This window comes from Carcharhinus amblyrhynchos, chromosome 2, assembly GCF_965287045.1.
Source record: "Carcharhinus amblyrhynchos chromosome 2, sCarAmb.v2.hapA, whole genome shotgun sequence".
In the NCBI taxonomy this organism is placed as follows: domain Eukaryota; kingdom Metazoa; phylum Chordata; class Chondrichthyes; order Carcharhiniformes; family Carcharhinidae; genus Carcharhinus; species Carcharhinus amblyrhynchos.
Window position 1 is genome coordinate 121,163,178 of NC_137325.1, and position 18,546 is coordinate 121,181,723.

Sequence of the window (18,546 nt, forward strand, 5' to 3'; positions counted from 1 at the left end):
ATAGGCAATTGGATACTTATTTTTTTCAACAGGAAGTGTATGGAGAATATGGGAGAGGACAGGGAAATAATAGATTCAAATAGATAGCTTTGGATGGAGGGATAGTGGCAGCGCAGCAGTTAGTGATGAGCCCAATCTCTTTCTTTGATAATTTCTGTAATATTTAAGGCTTTAAATCGCTGTATTGGGACACAGAAGAGGACTGGATAAAAGCAAATTACTGCGGCTGCTGGAATCTGAAATCCGAAGAGAAAATGCTGGAAAATCTCAGTAAGTCTGATAGCATCCGAAAGGAGAGAAAAGGAGCCCCAGCAGGGTACGATTGTTTTTCAGTTGGTGACATAGCTCAGCAGCAGAGGGTATGCTTCAGCGGCATGAGGACCTGGGTTCAAATCCCAGTATCCACACTTCAACACTGTTTTGGGGCGGCACAATGGTGAGCACTGCTGCCTCACAGCACCAGGGACCCGGGTTCGATTCTCAGCTTGGGTCACTGTCTGTGTGGAGTTTGTACATTCTCCCTTGCCTGCAGGGGTTCCCGCTGGGTGCTCTGGTTTTCTCCCACAGTCCAAAGACGTGCTGGTTAATTGAATGGTTATGCTAAATTGCCACTTACTGTCAGGGAGATTAACAGGGTGAATATATGGGGATAAGGGCTGGGTGGGATTGTGGTTGGTGCAGACTCGATGGGCTGAATGGCCTCCCTCTGCACTGTAGGATTCTATGATTCTCTGAAAAGAGCTGACGTTTCGAGTCCAGATAACCCTTTGTCAAAGCTTTGGCAAAGGGTCACCTGGATTTGAAACATCAGCCTTTTTTTCTCCTTATAGATGCTGCCAGACCTTTTGAGATTTTCCAGAATTTTCTCACTGCCATCGCGCCCCCCTCCCCCCCACCCCCGCTACTCCACCCCACCTCCCAGCTTTTCGACCCTAGAATTTTCAGGCTTAAAACCAACGCTTTATGGCAACACTGAATCACAGCTAACTGATTTCACGGGTGAGATTTTCCAGCCATCCCTTCCCCAAAACCATAAAATTCTGCCCAAGGTCAATGTATCTCTTCATGGTCTGCCTCCGGTCTGCTACAATTCCCATGATGGGCGGGACGGGATAGGAAAATCCACCCCCCCTCACAACCTCTCATACGTCTTCTTTATTTATTTACCCTTTACTCCACTTGGGTCACTGTTTGGACGCTCTTCCCTTGTCTGCGTGGGTTTCCTCCGGGTGCTGCGCTTTTCTCCCACAGTCTGAAAGACGTGCTGGTTAGATGCATAGGCCATAAATTCTCCCTCAGTGTACCCAAATAGGCCCCGGAGTGTGGTGACTAGGGGATTTTCACAGTAACTTCGTTACAGTATGAATATAAGCCTGCTTGCGACTAAGAAATAAACTTTAACCTAACCTTCCTTTTCCTCCATCTTCTTCCGATCCTAGCATCTCGTCTATGCCCAATTCGTTTGCCCCCCCCCCCCCCCCCCCCACCTGTGGTGGCCATACCTCCAGCACTTTATACACTAAGCTTTAAAATGCACTGGCCACTGCACCCACCACATTCTCACTGCCCCCACTGCCACTACCTCGCACCAGTTTCTTGGCCTCTCTGTCTCTCTCCTCCTTTGAGACTCCACTTAAAGCTGTCATTGACCATGCTTGGTGGTCTGGTGGGTAACTGTAATAGCTCCGACTTTAGCTCAGTATCAATTTTTGCCTGGTTACACTTCTTTGAAGACTTGGGGTGGTTTAATACTTTTTAAGAAGCTATCTAAATGGAAGCTGCTGTTGCAACCTTGTTCAGGTCTTGCTCTCTCACCTGGGTTTCTTGATGTTAAAATGCAAAATGGTTTGGAGGTAATGAGCTGGCAGCATTATGATGAAAAGAATAGTTGATTTTAACTACAGATGACTCTTGCTGTTCCTCAAAATTTCCATTCATTTAAACAATCATTAATGTTCTGTGGAATTAAATCAGTTTCAGACACTGCTCAAAGCTCCAGCACAGTAACAAAGTAATAACCAACTGCATGTTTTTGTTTGAGCCTAATTGTTGCATTAAAGCGATAAGTCAAAAAATGTAATAAGTTTTTCTGGTCTGGGTGTTCGCACAGGTTATGAATGAGTTGTGTTACATTCCAGTTAATATCCCGTGTTATTCTCTTTAACAACATCATAATTATAACTTGCCATAAATATGTCCTTCAGTATGAGGGAGGTGATGGCGTAGTGGTATTTTCGCTGGAACCAGAGACCCAGGGTATCCAGGATCAAATCGCACCATGGCAGATGGTGAAATTTGAATTCAAGAAAAATCCAGAATTAAAGGACCGGATTTTCCAGTCACGCTCGCCCCAAAACCAGAAGCTCCCGGACATTTGCATGGTCTGCCTACCCTCCCCCCGCCCGTTACAATTCCCAGGAAAATTCTTCCAATAAAGTCTAATGAAACAATTGTCAGTTGTTGTAAAATAATCCATCTGGTTCACTAATGTCCTTTAGGGAAGGAAATCTACCATCCTTACCCGGACTGGCCTACATGTGACTCCAGAGCTACAGCAATGTGGCTGGCTCTTAAATGTCCTCAGGGATGGGCAATAAATGCTGGCCCAACCAACAATGCGCACATCCCATGAACAAATAGAAAAAAAGTTCAATAGCTGATCAGTGCACTGTTAACTAAACGGCCACAACTGCATTTCCCATATAAACTGCGGTAAAACATATAACTTCAGGGAAAAAATATTGTTCCTTTCTTACCTCCTGGAAAACCATCCCAGACTTCTAGTCTGTCAAAGCGACATAACGTTCCATCCCGTACACCATCATCTGGTTCCAGGTCAAAGCTTGCAAAATCCAGAAGAATCTCTGCCGTTGCTGGTGCAAATATCATGTAGGTGCATTCCAAATTATTTGGATATTTATCAGGAAATCCAGGCGATTTTATCTCTGCACTTTCTGCAGTGAAGTTCTTCGAACATTCTGGTCCTGAAAAGACAGAACAGTGGATTAATTATCGATCAAACCTGCAGAGCAAGAACTGAATATGTGGTTTGGGGTGCGGGGGGGGGGGGGGGGGGGGTGCGCGGTGGGGACTGAGGGGGTGGCAACCATTGTTTATCAAAGAAAGTCTCAGCCCTATAATCTCCTGTGTTCTGTCTTTCGGGGTTAACATGTGAATTGAGTTGTCCCATTCTAGCATTCTCTCCTCTCCCTCTTAAACAAAAATCAATCAGTGCTCTACAAAGTGTGGCTCTTGGTACTCCCTGCTCTCAAAGTCTGACTCTCTCTTCCGAAAATATCATCTAAGCACCTCTGGGACATGTATATATGGCTCCTGTGCTGACCAAGACCGCAAGAAACTACAAAGAGTTGTGAACATAGCCCACTCCATCACGCAAACCATCTACACTTCCCATTTCCTCAGAAAAGCAGGCAGCATAATCAAGGATCCCAGGCGTACTCTTTTCCATCATCTTCTGTTGGGAAAAGGATAAAGTCTGAGAAAACATACCAGCCGACTCAAGAGCAGCTTCCTCACGGCTGCCATCAGACTTCTGAATGGATCCACCAAATATTAAATTGATCTTTCTCTGCAGACTAGCTATGACTGTAACATTACATTCTGCACCCTCTCCTTTCTTTCTCCCCTATGTACTCTATGTGCAGCATGCTTTGTCTGTGTAGCCTGCAAGGAACAATATTTTTTACTGTATCGCAATATATTGACAATAATAAATCAAATCAAATCAAAACAAATCATCGGCAAGGGCAAGTGAAGCTTAAACATTGGAAAGGAATAAGTGGATTGGATTCCATCTCAAAGCTCTGCTCCAAATGAGACCCTGAAGAAACTGCCATATGGAAGGCCAGGACCTATATTGGCCAGGATCTGAAGCTCTCCCATAGCAATCTCATGGATTATAATGCGAATACTCTTGAAGGGCTTTGGATTTCTGGACCTGTCCATCAGGATGTGGGTAGGCAACATGAGTTGTATAAGTATGTATATCGGTTGGGGTTAACTTTCACTCCAACCATGATTATTTGATGCACATGTGTTGGCCTTTCCTTGTGCATCTGCAATTCTTTCTTTTCCCCTTATGTTGCATGGTTACAGTCTTGAATATCATTGACATGCCTATCAATGGTATTTAAAAAAAGCTATTGGCAGTGTTTTCATCCACATAACTGTTGCCACATGTAAGAATTAACAGCCTTGCTGGAAAACAGGCAGCAAGTGGTGATCTGCGGCATTGAATCAGTAGGTATTGCAGATAAAAATAGGGGAGTCAGGAGACTCTATACAACCAGCCTTGGACTAGTACATGTACATGGGATAAGTGCAATAAGCCAAATACCTGATAATTGTGCCAGCCCTTCATTAATTGGAGTACATTATGATCATGTAGAGACCAATTCAGCCTTCTTGCTGAACAATAATTGTGGCCTTTGACACAACAGCCTCTTTCTTAAGATTTAATAGCTTGGCTTTATGTGACTTCCAGCACTAAATATAATGGCATTCCAGATACTGCGCCGTGAAAGGAATAGGTACGTGCATGGTCTAGGAATTTCAGCTACCCACTGGAGAAGCCAGTAATTGTACCTTTCCTGTTGTTAATTTAAATTTTAAAGAAGTTTTTTTTTATGTGAGAATGGCAGTATTTTACTAACACCAGTGGGATGCACAAGCCTCTACGAGCTGAGGGAGTCCTGGCATATGTTTCCACAGGGAGTGATTCTGTTTGTACACCAGATGCGACCTATGGTGCACTCATACACAGGGTGGAAGAGTTAATGCATACAACATGTGCCTGTCACTGGGATACAGGTCGAACTGTGTTGACACAGGTGTTGCCATAAAGTGTTGCAATGAAACGAACTGATAGATTGCAGTAGTTAGTGCGAGTTTGGCGCACATGCATGTATTTTTCCTTTCTTTTTCTAAGCAGCATTGGAAAGGAAAGGCTTCATACGGACCTATAATGCTTCATCATTTTTCTCAGAAATAGCTCAGAGAGCCATTAAATCTCTGAAGCTTGAAAGGAGGCTTTTAAATAAAAACATTCCAGAGATTTACGTCAGCCATTTCGAGTAGAAAGAAGAGCCGCAACAATAAGGAGATGAAGGTCTTTTGCGAATGTACATGCCAGCGATCCCAACTAATGCTGGCCTTTCATATTAACCAAGCAATGACCATGGTGCAGTGCCTTTCTTATTTGATGGATTTACAATTGCTTTTGCCAGTGCTGCCAGGTTCCCTGGGCATGAGGAAAGTCACTGCTTGAACATGACTCTGTGACGCACATGCTAACGTCCACATATTTAAGAACATAAGAACATAAGAAATAGGAGCAGGAGTAGGCCATCTAGCCCTTCAATAAGATCATGGCTGCTCTGTCGTGGCTCAGTTCCACATTCCCGCCCTCTCCCCATAACCCTTAATCCCCTCTCTTATCAAAAACCCATCAACCCGCGTCTTAAAAATATTTAGCAAGGCAGCCTCCACCACCTCAACGGGCACAGAATTCCACAGATTCACCACCCTTTGAGTGAAGAAGTTCTTCCTCAACTCCGTTCTAAACCGCCCCCCCTTTATCTTGAGGCTGTGCCCCCTAGTCCTACTTAAGGAGAGGTATACTTGCATTGGAGGTAGTTCGGAGAAAGTTCGCTAGGCCGATTCCTGGGAAGATGGGGTTGTATTGTGAGGAAAGATTGAGCAGATTGTGTGGGGTTCAGCACCCACCCCAAAGCACTGGAGAAGTATCGCCAGTAATGCCTTTGCAGGATCCTCCCAATCCCGTGGCAAAGGGAGGGTAATCCAGTCTCAGCATCCTGTCCCAAGCCAATATATCCAGCATTGGGGTGCTAATCACCCAAAACAAACTCCCCCAGACACGACACATTGTTTGTATGCCTGATGCCAGATTTTCAAACAAAAAACTGCTCTACTCAGAACTTAGTCATGGCAGGAGGTTCCCGGGAGGAGGGTGGAAATGCTTTGGAGATCAAAGCATCTCTGAGGAGGTCAAACATCCTTGCTGAATTTCAGGAGTCCCTGGATTGTTACCGGCCAAAAGGGAGAAGGTTCAGTGAGCAAGGCAGCACTCTCGAGAGAGAGCTCGGCGAGCGCACACAGAGGTAAATTCAAAGCATCAGAGACAGCTCACAAACTTCCAGCCAACACTCCTACCCAAAGGCAGCTTTTAAATAAAAACATGCCAGGGATTTACATCAGCCAATCACCAGCTGCCCCACATGTGAAGCAGAGCCTGGAGATTTTGTGTTGGACTCATCAGTGACCCCGGATCCCATCGAACATGAAGCAAGTCAACCTCGTTCCTGAGGGGATGCTGAGGAAGGGGGGGAGTTTAGAAGAATGTGAGGCGATGTTGTTGAACTATAGGAGATTCTGAGTGGGCATTACAGGGTAAATGCTGAGAGAATGTTTCCCCTGATGTGGAATCTAGAGCTCGATGGTACAGTTGGGAATAAGAGGTCTACTATTTAAGACAGAGATGAGGAGGAATTTTTTCTCCCAAGGAGTTGTTAACCTTTGGAATTCTCTATCCCAGAAAGCAACGGAAGGTGGATCATTGAATATTTTTGAGGCTGAGTTAGACAGATTTGTGATCTCTCCGGGAATTAAGAGAACTGGGGGCGTGGTGGGCATAGAAAGAAAGTGAAGTTGAGGCCATGATCAGATCAGTGAGGGCGCCACGGTGGCACAGTGGTTAGCACTGCTGCCTCTCAGTGCCTGGGACCTGGGTTTGATACCTGGTTTGGGTCACGGTCAGTGCAGAGTCTGCATGCTCTCCCCATGTCGGTGTAGGTTTCCTCCGGGTGTTCCGGTTTCCTCCCTCACTCCAAAAGGCAGCTGGCTAGGCGCATTGGCCGTGCTAAATTCTCCCTCAATGTACCCAAACAAATGCCAGACTGTGGCAACTAGAGGACTTTCACTGTAACTTCATTGCAGTGTTAATGTAAGCCTACTTGTGACACTAATAAATAAACTTCAAATGATCTTGTTGAATGGCAGAGCAGGCTCAAGGGGCTGAATGGCCTATACCTTCTCCTATTTCTTATGTTCCTATGTGCACAGCTGCTGTCACTGGATGACAGTCTAGAACTGGGCACGAATTAGGACCATAGAATCCCTACAATGCAGAATGAGGCCATTCATCCCATCGAGTCTGCACCAACAACAATCCTAACCAGACCCTATCCCTGTAACCCCACATACAGTGCGGCTAATCTCCCTAACACCAAGGGGCAAATTGGCATGGCTAATCCACCTAACCAGCACGTCTTTCAGACTGCGGGAGGAAACCGGAGCACCCGGGGGGAAATCCATGCAGATACCGAGAGATCGTGCAGACTCTGCACAGACGGTGACCCAAGCTGGGAATCGAATCCAGGTCCCTGGTACTGTGAGGCAGCAGTGCTAACCACTGTGCTATTGTGCCCCTTTACTACCTCGTGGCATTGAGGTTACCTAAAGAGCTGGGATTGAGCCTGAGGCCTCCTTGCTCTGGTTGACACAATTACACAGCATACAGCAGATTTGTCAGATGCACTATCGTGGAGCTGAGATTTGTTTCCAAACATGTTTTGGATGCATCGCGCAGTGCCAAACATAATGTGATAATTAAATGCAGTTGGTTATCATTTTTCATTCTTGCTGGAGTTAATTATCATGTTCCGATGCTGTGAAATGAGCAAGAACACCAATAGAATAAATTACAATATCAACAAAACATCCATCAACATGGGTAAAACCTAAAACCTGTGGAAAATGGCTTCTGTGTGGGATGCCACAGGTCATTAGAGCTGTGACACTCTGTGACACAGAAAGATGGGATATTGGGAATGCTCCTACTCTGCTCCATACCTATGCCACCAATCTCAACTATTGTGAGGAGGCGCTGAAGGGTGATTTACTGCTTTCTTTCAGCTGGGAAGGGAAAACCGGAAACATGCTCAGTATCAGGTACTCTTACTAATTTCTGAGGAGCTGGCAACACAGCAGATGTGATTTTACCTCACTGATGTGCCAACCCATTGCCAACACGCTGATCAACATTCTCGAGTGTGATACTCGCCTGGATGAGAGCAGCCACTACAGCACTCAAGATGATCAGTCCTCTTCCAGTTCACACGATCAGCCCCTATGTGAGTGGATTGGGATCTACATTTCTCATGCACAGTGCTCATGTGTATCCTAAGGGGAGTGCAGCTCACTGACTCAGTGACTACTTTAACCTCCCATCCCTTGCAGCCTCTGCCATCAAGAAAGCAAAACAGGAATGTCATGGGAACACCATCATATTCCCCTCCAGATCACTGATGTGTGGGCATTGTCGCTGTGTCAATATCTTGAAATTTCCTACCTAGTATAACTGTGGGGGTACTATTGCCACAAGGACCACAGTGGTTGAATGCAAAAGCCCAGCTCCTTCTCAAGGCAACTAAGGGTGGGAAATGAGTGCAATCTCAGCAACATCATCTGCATCCTGAGAGCAAATCAAATCAAATAGCTGGTGGCGCTACTTAAGGCAGCAGATCTGATCGTCCTTGGAAACAGGAAACTTTCTGTTTAGAATGAGGATGCGTGCCTGAGTGTTAACTTGTTTACTAGCTCACAGACGTTGCCTGACGTGACCTGAGTCTTTCCAATGTTTCTTGTGCATTGCTAAAAGAATTGAGCTAACCGTATTAACAGAGCAGAGCTCGTGGCTTACCCTGTATGTAGAATCATAGAATCCCTACAGAGCAACAGGAGGCCATTCAGCCCATCAAGCCTGCACCAACAACAATCCCACCCAGGTCCTATTCCTGTAACCCTACATATTTACCTGCTAATCCCTCTGACACTAAGGGGCAATTTAGCATGGCCAATCTTTGGACTGTGGGAGGAAACCCATGCAGACACGGGGAGAATGTCCAAACTCCACATGGACAGTCAGCCAAGGCTGGAATTGAACCCAGATCCCTATTGCTGTGAGGCAGCAGTGCTAACCACTGTTGCATCGTGTCGCCCTTCAATCCTCAAAAACTGTCTCAATGTAGAATAGGAGACAGGAACAGCATAGGTACCTACTTCCTTGTTCATTTGGCTGGGAATGGTGTGTGGCAAAAGAAAACCCCAGAGAGGAGAAGGGAAATAAACAGAGGGGTTCTCATCCTAAAGTAAAACAGTTGGCCTGTTAGCTGAGGCGATAGGTCAACCAGTGCTGACTTAAGTTTTCAATAACAGAAATTAAAGTGTCACTTCAATCACCTTCTACACAACTGCACAAAGTTTATTCCAATTTTAACTGCAATTCCAAGCCTATGGCCACAAATGGAAGATTATTTAATCCTGCTGTAATAAGGATTTCCACATAGTCTGCATGCAGTATGTCTATTATAGCCATTTGGAACAAATATTTTAACTCTCTGAAGCAGATTCAGTCATGGCTTTCGAAAGGGAATAGGGTAAGCAGCTGAAAAGGAAACATTTGCAGGGCTAAGGGAAAGGGCAGGCAAGTGGGACAATCTGAGCATCTCAGGCAGAAAGCGTGGCAGGTCAATCATTTTAGAAGTTACAGCTAATGTTGATATGTTTCTGTACAAGATTTCAAAGTCACGAGGAATCCAGACAGAGGAGATGAGGTTTCCATTGGAGGAACGCAGTGCATCGAGTTAAGGCACCTGGCAAAAGAGGCAGAGGTGACATGAGGAAAACACTTCTTTGTAACCCAGAGATTGACTAAAATCTGGAATACTCTACCTAAGAAGGCACTGGGGCAGATCCAACCACAGCTTTCAAGAGGAAATTGGTTAGGTCCTGAAGAGGAAATATTTGCAGGGCTACAGGGAATGGGCGAGTGAGTGACACTATCTGAAAATAAAGCAGACATTGTCATAACAGGACTCCTTCAGTGCTGTTACCTATAAGATTCCCCAGCTGAATTGTGCATGTTAATGTGGTAAACACCGCAAACTGCCAGATCCAAGTGGAGAGGATCTCCAAGAAGATTGCGCATATCGACGCAGACATCATGTTTTTACAAAGATGCAAGAAAGCAGACAAGATACCGAACTGTGTTTACCCCAGTCCAACGCCAGCATCTCCACATCATGTTAATGTGCCCATAGGTGATGAATGCATGGGTGATTTTTCTCATTGAGAATGTGTATAGATGATATACCTCAGTACAGGTAAATAAAGCATACTTGCACAGATAGGAAATGAGTGTATGGGTTATGTCACAGTTAGGAGGTTTATAAGATTATGACGTGGGTGGGCTTTTCTGGCCACGCTCATCCCAAGACCGGAAAATCCCGCCCGAGGTCAATGGACCTTTGCAATGGTTGTGTCCCACCCGCTATGATTTCCATGGCAGGCAGGACGGTAAAAATTCATACCCTGTGTCTTTAAACATAGGTTAAAATGAAAGGGTCACGCTCTGCCTGACAGCAAGCCTAGCTTCATCATGTGACTGGACCATCAAGGCTCTGGAAACATGGGCGGCTGTGATCAAAGCAAACAGATTTGTAACAGGGCAGGAGGAAACAGAGAAGAACAGAACAACAGTTGGTGTGGTTAGCAGAGAGAAGAGACTGCCAGGTCTTTGTGAGCTATCAAAGGCGGATGCGGGAGGGAGATAACCTCTCTTCGAAGAGACACATTCCACAGCCATCTAAGGAATCCGGGAGATTTGTCCCAGTGTGGCCAAGGGGAAGAAGATTGTTTGGAACAGGTTTTGCTGCTGCTGGTGGATTTAGGAACCTCTTCAAAAACTGAGGGAACCACCTGGAAAGTCAGTCAAAGTTACTGCTCAGTGGAACAGGAAAACGCAAACTCAGTGGAAGCTGGAAATGTCAATGAACTGTTTGCCAAAAGGTTTGTAATTTCATAGACTGTGCAGTCAGTATAAAAGGGGAACATTCCTTTCTGTAGTTTAAAATATGCATTGTCTCCAAAGAAAAAATAACTTCACTTGTTACAGCAGAAGCTTGAAAACTTGAAATCTTATCCGTCATTCTTTCGGTTATTAACTAAAAGTTCAAATTTATTTGGAACTGTTATTGTTCTCTGCAGGGATTTTAACAGTTGCATTCCATAACTTTGCGGTTTAAGATCATAGAATCATACAGTGCAGAGGAGGCCCTTCAGCCCATCAAGTCTTTACTAACATCTGAAATCCCACCAGTCCCATCGACCAGCACTTGGTCCATAGCCCTGAATGTTATGATGCACCAAGTGTTCATCCAGTTACTTTCTAAAGGATGTGGAGTAACCTGCCTCTACCACCCTCACAGGCAGTGCATTTCAGATTGTCACCACCCTCTAAGTAAAAAAGCTTTTCCTCACATCCCCCTAAACTTCCTGCCCCTCACTTTGAACAGATGTCCCCTCGTGACTGACCCTACAACGAAGGGGAGAAGCTGCTCCTTATCCATTCTATCTGTGCCTCTAATATCTTGTATACCCTGATCAGGTAGCCCCCCCCCCCCCCACCCCCCCATCTTCTCTGCTCCAATGAAAACAACCTAAGCCTATGAAACCTCTCTTCATAACTTGGCAGCATCCTAGTGAATCACCTCTGCACCCCCTCCAGTGCAATCACATCCTTCCTATAATGTGGTTATCCAGAACTGCAACCATACTCTAGCTGTGGCCTCACCAGAGTTTGGTACAACTGCAACATGACTTCCCTGCTTTTGTAATCTATGCCTCGATGGATAAAGGCAAGTTCCCATATGCCTTTTTCACCACCCTACCAACATGCCCTTCTGCTTTCAGAGATCTGTGGACTAACCTGCCAAGGTTCCTTTGTTCCACAGAACTTCCTAGTGTCCACTGAATAGGTAGATAAAGGTGATGAACGTATGTGTTTATAAAGTGAAAATGTAAGCATGAGGTATGTTATACAATGTACTGTGGCACTGGTTATGTATATAAAGTAAGGTTTGTATATACAGGAAAGAATGGATTCTTAGTTTATGTATGCCTAAATGATGTATCTTGATAATGGTGACATCCATAAAGCGATAACTGCCCACTTTGACAGATTTTCAAATTAAATGGCATAACTCTCAAAGCAAGTAAATTACATTCAGAACTATTGACCAGTAATTTTAGATAATTGGGAAGAAATTACAGAGATTAGCTGCCCAGAGAACAAATGTGATTTGTTCTAATTGACAATACTCAAAGAGAAAGCTTATAGTATTATTGAATTAATATTAAACTTTCCACTTACACTCTGACTAAATAAATCTTGACATGTAATATGCATTGACAGTATTCTCTCCCCGCATTGTTATTACTGCAATAGAAGTCATATCTCCAGGTGTCACAAAATCAAATTAAGACCAAGATTAACTTTTAGCAGTTTAAAGGGGACTTCTTTCATTTAGCCTTCAAAAAACTTGACAGTCAATCTTGCCCTTTGAACTGTAAAACCCTGATTAAAAAAAAGAGCTTTTGTCTGCATGTTAACAGCGTGTACAATCACTGTGACTTCCAAAATGTGTCTGCCCTCCTTTACACTTAACCCGCAGCCCTTTTCAATGGAATGGCATTCAGCTGCAGGCTGCCATTTATCGCCCTGCACACTGTGCCTAGGTCATTTAATAATAAGCATCTCAGTCAATCACCCATCCAAAAATAGCCCCGGCCATTATCTAATTTTCACGTGTGCATCGAGTACTTGATGTGAGCGAATTAGCATGGTTGTCCATGTGTATATAGCTAAGGGAGGAGAACAATCAGGTATGACTGACAGTCCAATAAACAGATAACTAAGGGAAAAGCATACGAGAATTAAAGGGTTTTCTGCCTGGTTAGCTTCCAGCAGAGTTGATCGGTCAAGGAAGGAATACTCCATTCACTCACTTAAAAAATGTGATGATCGCGGAGGAAGTCTGGATTAAGCATGCAAGAAGAAATATCATAGCCATTAAGCAACATAATCACAAGTGCCCATGAGATCAATGCAGCCATAGGTTTGATGCCCCAGCCTTTGCTAAACTAGTTGATTTCAACCAGTGAAGCAATTACGATTTGTTCGATTCTCTTCAAAAAGGGAGGGAAAAACAATCAAAGTAAAAGTAGTTTATTAGTCACAAGTAGGCTTACATTAGCACTGCAATGAAGTTACTGCAAAGATCCCCTAGTCACCACACTCTGGCGCCTGTTTGGGAACACTAAGGGAGAAATTAGCATGGCCAATGCACCTAACCCGCACATTTTTTGGACTGTGGGAGGAAACCAGACCGCCTGGAGAAAACCCACTCAGACACATGGAGAATGTGCTAACTCCACACAGACAGCGACCTACAAAAGATCTTGAATGTAGCCCAATCTGTCAGGCAAACCAGTCTCAGCAAAGCAGCCAGCATAATTAAGGACCCCATGCACCCTGGACATTCTCTCTTCCACCTTCTTCCTTCGGGAAAAGGATACAAAAGTCTGAGGTCATGTATCAACCGATTCAAGAACAGCTTCTCTGCTGCTGTCAGACTTTTGAATGGATTTACCTTGCATTAAGTTGATCTTTTTCTACACTGTGGCTACAACTGTAATTATATTCACATTCTGCAATCTCTTGTTTCCTTCTCTATGAACATTATGTTTTGTTCGTACAGAGCACAAGAAACAGTGTTTTTCACTGTATGCTAATACATGTGACAGTAATAAATCAAACCAAATCAACCCAAACCAGGAATCGAACCCGGGTCCCTGGTGCTGTGAGACAGCAATGCTGTCATCATGCTGCCCCAGAAAGATTCCCAGTCTTGATCACCATCTTGTGATGCTTTACGGTGTCAGTTGTGGCTCAGTTTCAACCTGCTCACCTTCTGAATCTGTGGGCTCAAGAGCAGCCCCTAGAAAACCTAGGCTCCAGTGCAATGCTGAGGGAGTGCTGCACGGCAGGGCCTTTTGAGTCTGGGTGAGCCTTCCTCGGAGCTGAAGGCAAAGAAAACAGGATTCCAGCTCTATTCAGGAAACTCAGCTCTGACAAAGGGTCATCCAGACTTGAAACGTTGGCTTTATTTTTTTTCTCCACAGCTGCTGTCAGAGCTGCTGAGATTACCCAGCATTTTCTGATAAAACTCTGATTCTGTTTAGTGAGTGAATTCCATGAGGAAATAGCTGCTGCTGGTAACTTTGATGAATTGCTACCTCCAAACCCGGACGGTGTACATCCACTGTCTGTCTCCTCTATGTGTCAGAGTTACATACTCTGCAAGCACAAGAAGGGGGTGGCTCGAGATATAAATTAGGCTGACAGTTCACTGCCGTACTCAAGAGCAGCTGTATTGTCAGAAGTGCCTCCTTTTGGAGGAAACCTTAAACTGAGGTCTTGTCTGCCTGGTGAAACGTAAACCACTTGGAGAAGAGGACGCAGTTTTCCCAGAGTCCTGGTCAACGTTCCTCCTTTAACCAGCATTACTCCTTGTTATCTCTGAGACTAGTGGGGATAAATTTTCCCATTCCTCCCGCTTCGGGAACAGTAGGGAATGAGGGGCAGACCAGGGAAAGGTCCATTGACCTCGGGCAGGATTTTCCGGTTTCGGGGCCAGAAAATTCCACTGGGGATGTGCACAAATCTTTTTGGATCCACAATCGAAGAAAACTGAATCTTTCTCGATGGACGATTGCCTTACTGTAATCAAGTTTTGACTCTTGAACCTGACATCGTTCGCTATTGGATTTTGAGTCAAAAAGCATTTGGAAAGCAAACTATTGTCTTCACAACTGGGACAAAAAAACATTTAAGAGAACCATTATTACTCGGAAACCAGCTCCCCCCTTCCCTCCCCCCCACATCCTCGCAATTCAGTTCGAGCATTTCATGTTAATTTATATGAGGTGGTAAAAATGGCTGGAGTTAGTCTTTACATCGTCATTTTCAATGAGCTTTAACAAGCAGCACAGTACAGGCCTCTATGGGGCCACCTCCATGGTAACCAAAATGGTGCTTTCATCCAAATGATTCTATTAAGCAAACCATTAAAGTATATCTGTGCTCAACACAATTCTTCGAAACTTGTCCTTTAATGTGCTGGAAGTAAAGTCATTAACCCATCTTTGACAGCAAAGGTTTGATTCAAGGGACTATAACTGCTCTGCTGAACTCATTAAGGCTGAAACAACTGTACAGCAGCAAGAGCAGCAACATTTTATCGGAGACCATGCCGACTTTTAAATCTGTTTATGAGAAATTCCAGAACACAGAACCATGCGGTTAATGATCTGCAAACAGAAATCAGACTATTGTTTTTGAGGGTTGGAGTTAATTGAATTGTGGTTTGGTTCCTGCCATCAGTGGAAAAGACTTGGGCTAAAAGCAGTCCCTTCAAGCTCTACTTCATTTTATTTCGCTCACCTCAGGATTCAGGCAGATTTGAGTAGGGTTTAGTGCTGAATGTACAAAGATTGAGAGTCATCTCGTGTGTTCTTGCTGTACACAGTGTGATGATGTAATAGGCACCTTAGATATCTCCTACTAATTAGCAGTACCCCCACACATAAATGGAATGACTTTGTGTTCGAGCACAGCAAATACTTCTGTTTACTGGAGAATTGTTAATTGGCACATACTGCAAGTAGATGTTTATCAAGAAATTAAGAGAAGTTTGTTGCGTTGGCACATTTTCAGTAATTTTTCAAATCCAATCTAGGTACCAAAACAGATTCCACACGAATATGAACAGAGAGGAAAGGAAAAGGGTCATTAGTCTTATAGATGCATCACCGTTTCTATTTCCTTCGTAATTCAGAGCATATTGAAAATCCGCCTTTTCTGACTTTTTGTTTTAGCTTCAGTACTTGTATATATTTTTAAACAAGGTTCATAACACCACAGGAGGTAATCTGTGCTGGCTTGATTTGATTTATTATTGTCACACGTATTGGGATACAAAGAAAAGTATTGTTTCTTCCATGCTATACAAGCAAAGCATATCATTCATAGAGTATATGGGGCAGAAGGAAAGGAGAGAGTGCGCAATGTTACAGTCATAGCTAAGGTGAAGAGAAAGGTCAATTTAATATAAGTTAGGCCTTGATGGCAGCAGGGAAGATACTGTTCTTGAGTTGGGTGGTGCGTGATCTCAGAATTTTGTATCTTTTCCCTGTTGGAAGAAGGTGGAAAAGAGTATGTCCAGGGTGTGTGAGGTCCATGATTACACTGGTTGCTTTTCCAAGGCAGCAGGAAGTGTAAATGGAGTCAATGGACTGGTAAACTATAATGGTAACTTCCAGCTGACCAATTGCAATTTTAAAGATCAATCAATCGAGAGTAGATAGGGTAATGGCATTGAGGTCACAATCAGAACAACCATGATTTAACTGAATGGGTGAGCAGGCTTAAGGGCCGAATGGCCAACTCCTGCCCCTAATTTGTATGTGTGTAAGTCATTTATCATTTCAGTTAAATTTGCATGCGCTTTACTAGAATTACATGATTTGTAAAGAATTACTTTGAACATTATCGGTTCGCAGAGAGAGTTCCTGTCTGTAGGAAATAGCAGCAGTTTCTTGAGGCCTGTCAAGGTGAATGTGCAAACTGAAAAGGGAACTGTGCCAAGAAGTGAAGGTTTAGCTGCATGAGTGCCCATTAAAATTCCTCGGGCACTTTTGATCAATCACAGATGTTGTGTGAATGAGGACTTGAGGTTCTTGCACAGGGCCCAAGAGCAATCTCATCTTGCTCTTGCTTTGGCAACAACGCACATTGCACTGCTGTTTGAACAGACTGAGACGAAAAGATTGAAAAGTTAGACTGAAAGCCAAATCCTCCACAAATCCATTATTTTTCATTTCACCTTCGTATTGATCAATGCAAATAGATGCCTGCCAAAACATACGCTTTTGGAATTAGACTTATTGAATTTCCACTGAAAGTAAGAGTGCAAACAGTAAGTGTGCAGACTGTAAGAATGCAAACAATAAGTGTGCGGACAGTAAGTGTGCGGACAGTAAGTGTGCGGACAGTAAGTGTGCGGACAGTAAGTGTGCGGACAGTAAGTGTGCGGACAGTAAGTGTGCGGACAGTAAGTGTGCAGATAGTCAGTGTGCAGATAGTAAGAGTGCAGATAGTAAGAGTGCAGATAGTAAGAGTGCAGATAGTAAGTGTGCAGATAGTAAGAGTGCAGATAGTAAGTGTGCAGACTGTAAGTGTGCGGACTGTAAGAGTGCGAACAGTAAATGTGCAGTCAATAAGTGTATGGACAGTAAGAGTGCGGACTGTAAGCGGGCGGACTGTAAGTGTGCAGACAGTGAGTGTGCAGACAGTGAGTGTGCAGACAGTGAGTGTGCAGACAGTGAGTGTGCAGACAGTGAGTGTGCAGACAGTGAGTCTGCGAACAGTAAGTCTATGGACAGTAAGTGTGCGAGCTCCATAAGATATTTCTAACAGATGGCACAGATTTCATTACAACTGTGAATCATTGAGTCCAATTGTAAAATTCTGAGATGCATTGCAAAACCAATGGGAATAGTGTGACAAAGACAGAGCAACCAACCTGTTTTGAAGACCTCATAGCGAATGGAGAAGCCAGCTCCATGAGTTTCATAATCAGACACGAACTTTACATATAACAGTGGTCCTGTGGAGATCTGTGGAGAGGGGGCAATCTTGCCGCAGAATTTTCCCAGTAGTGCTGCCTTCTCATCTCCACCATCGTGTACCTCCACATAATCATACCTGAGAGAAAATAAAGGAATTTATTTAGAAGGTATTTTGTTAACGGATACAAGAAACTTTTTTTTTCTTTTTTGTTCCACACACTTAATGTGTGGATGCGTGAATTATTACAGGCCAAAATCGCAACAGGTATTGAAAGGTCAACCCGTTGGTGCAACTCGGTAAATGCCACATTTATAAGCCACCCATCTATTCTTCATGTGTAAGCTTGGACTTCGGGTGTTCTGAGCATCACAACTGAACCAACCTGAATGTAGCCCTGTCCATCACGCAAACCAACCTCCCATCTATTGACTCCATCGTGTAATCAGGGACTCCACGCACCATGGACATACTCTCTTCCACCTTCTTCCAACAGGAAAAAGGTACAAAAGTCTAAGGTCACGCGCCATCTGACTCAAGAACAGCTTCTTCCCTGCTGCCATCAGACTTTTGAATGGACCTACCTCACATTAAGTTGATCCTTCTCTACATCCTAGCTATGACTGTAACACTACAATCTGCATCTTCTTCTTTCCTTGTCCCCTATGTACAGTATGTTTTGACTGTATGGCACACAAGAAACACTATTGTTTTCTGTAACCCAATACATGTGACAATATAAATCAAATAAAAATACCGGGCATTCATTTGGACATACATTCTAGCAAGGGTAAATGCATGCAACAAGTGTTGGGGTACTGAGTCCAGCAGGCCTGGAAGGTCACAGGTTCATAGAATCATAGATTCATTGCAATGCAGAAGGAGGCCATGTGGCCCATTGAGTCTGCACCAATTCTCCAAAATAGCACCTTACCCAAGCCTGCCTCCCCGCCCTATCCACGTAACCCTACGCATTTACC

The 18,546-nt window shown here is 44.1% G+C and overlaps 1 protein-coding gene across 5 annotated transcripts in view; it reads right to left on the minus strand.

Annotated features, from left to right (window-relative positions):
- Positions 1–18,546, minus strand: part of nrp1a (neuropilin 1a) — a 202,508-nt gene that overhangs the window by 132,833 nt on the left and 51,129 nt on the right. For all 5 annotated transcript variants that reach the window (XM_080212130.1, XM_080212146.1, XM_080212155.1 and 2 more), the window contains exons 4-5: positions 17,523–17,704; positions 2,757–2,984 (exon numbers count right to left, since the gene is read on the minus strand). In XM_080212130.1, coding sequence (XP_080068256.1) covers positions 2,757–2,984; positions 17,523–17,704 — 410 coding nt within the window. The remainder of the gene's footprint in view (positions 1–2,756; positions 2,985–17,522; positions 17,705–18,546) is intronic.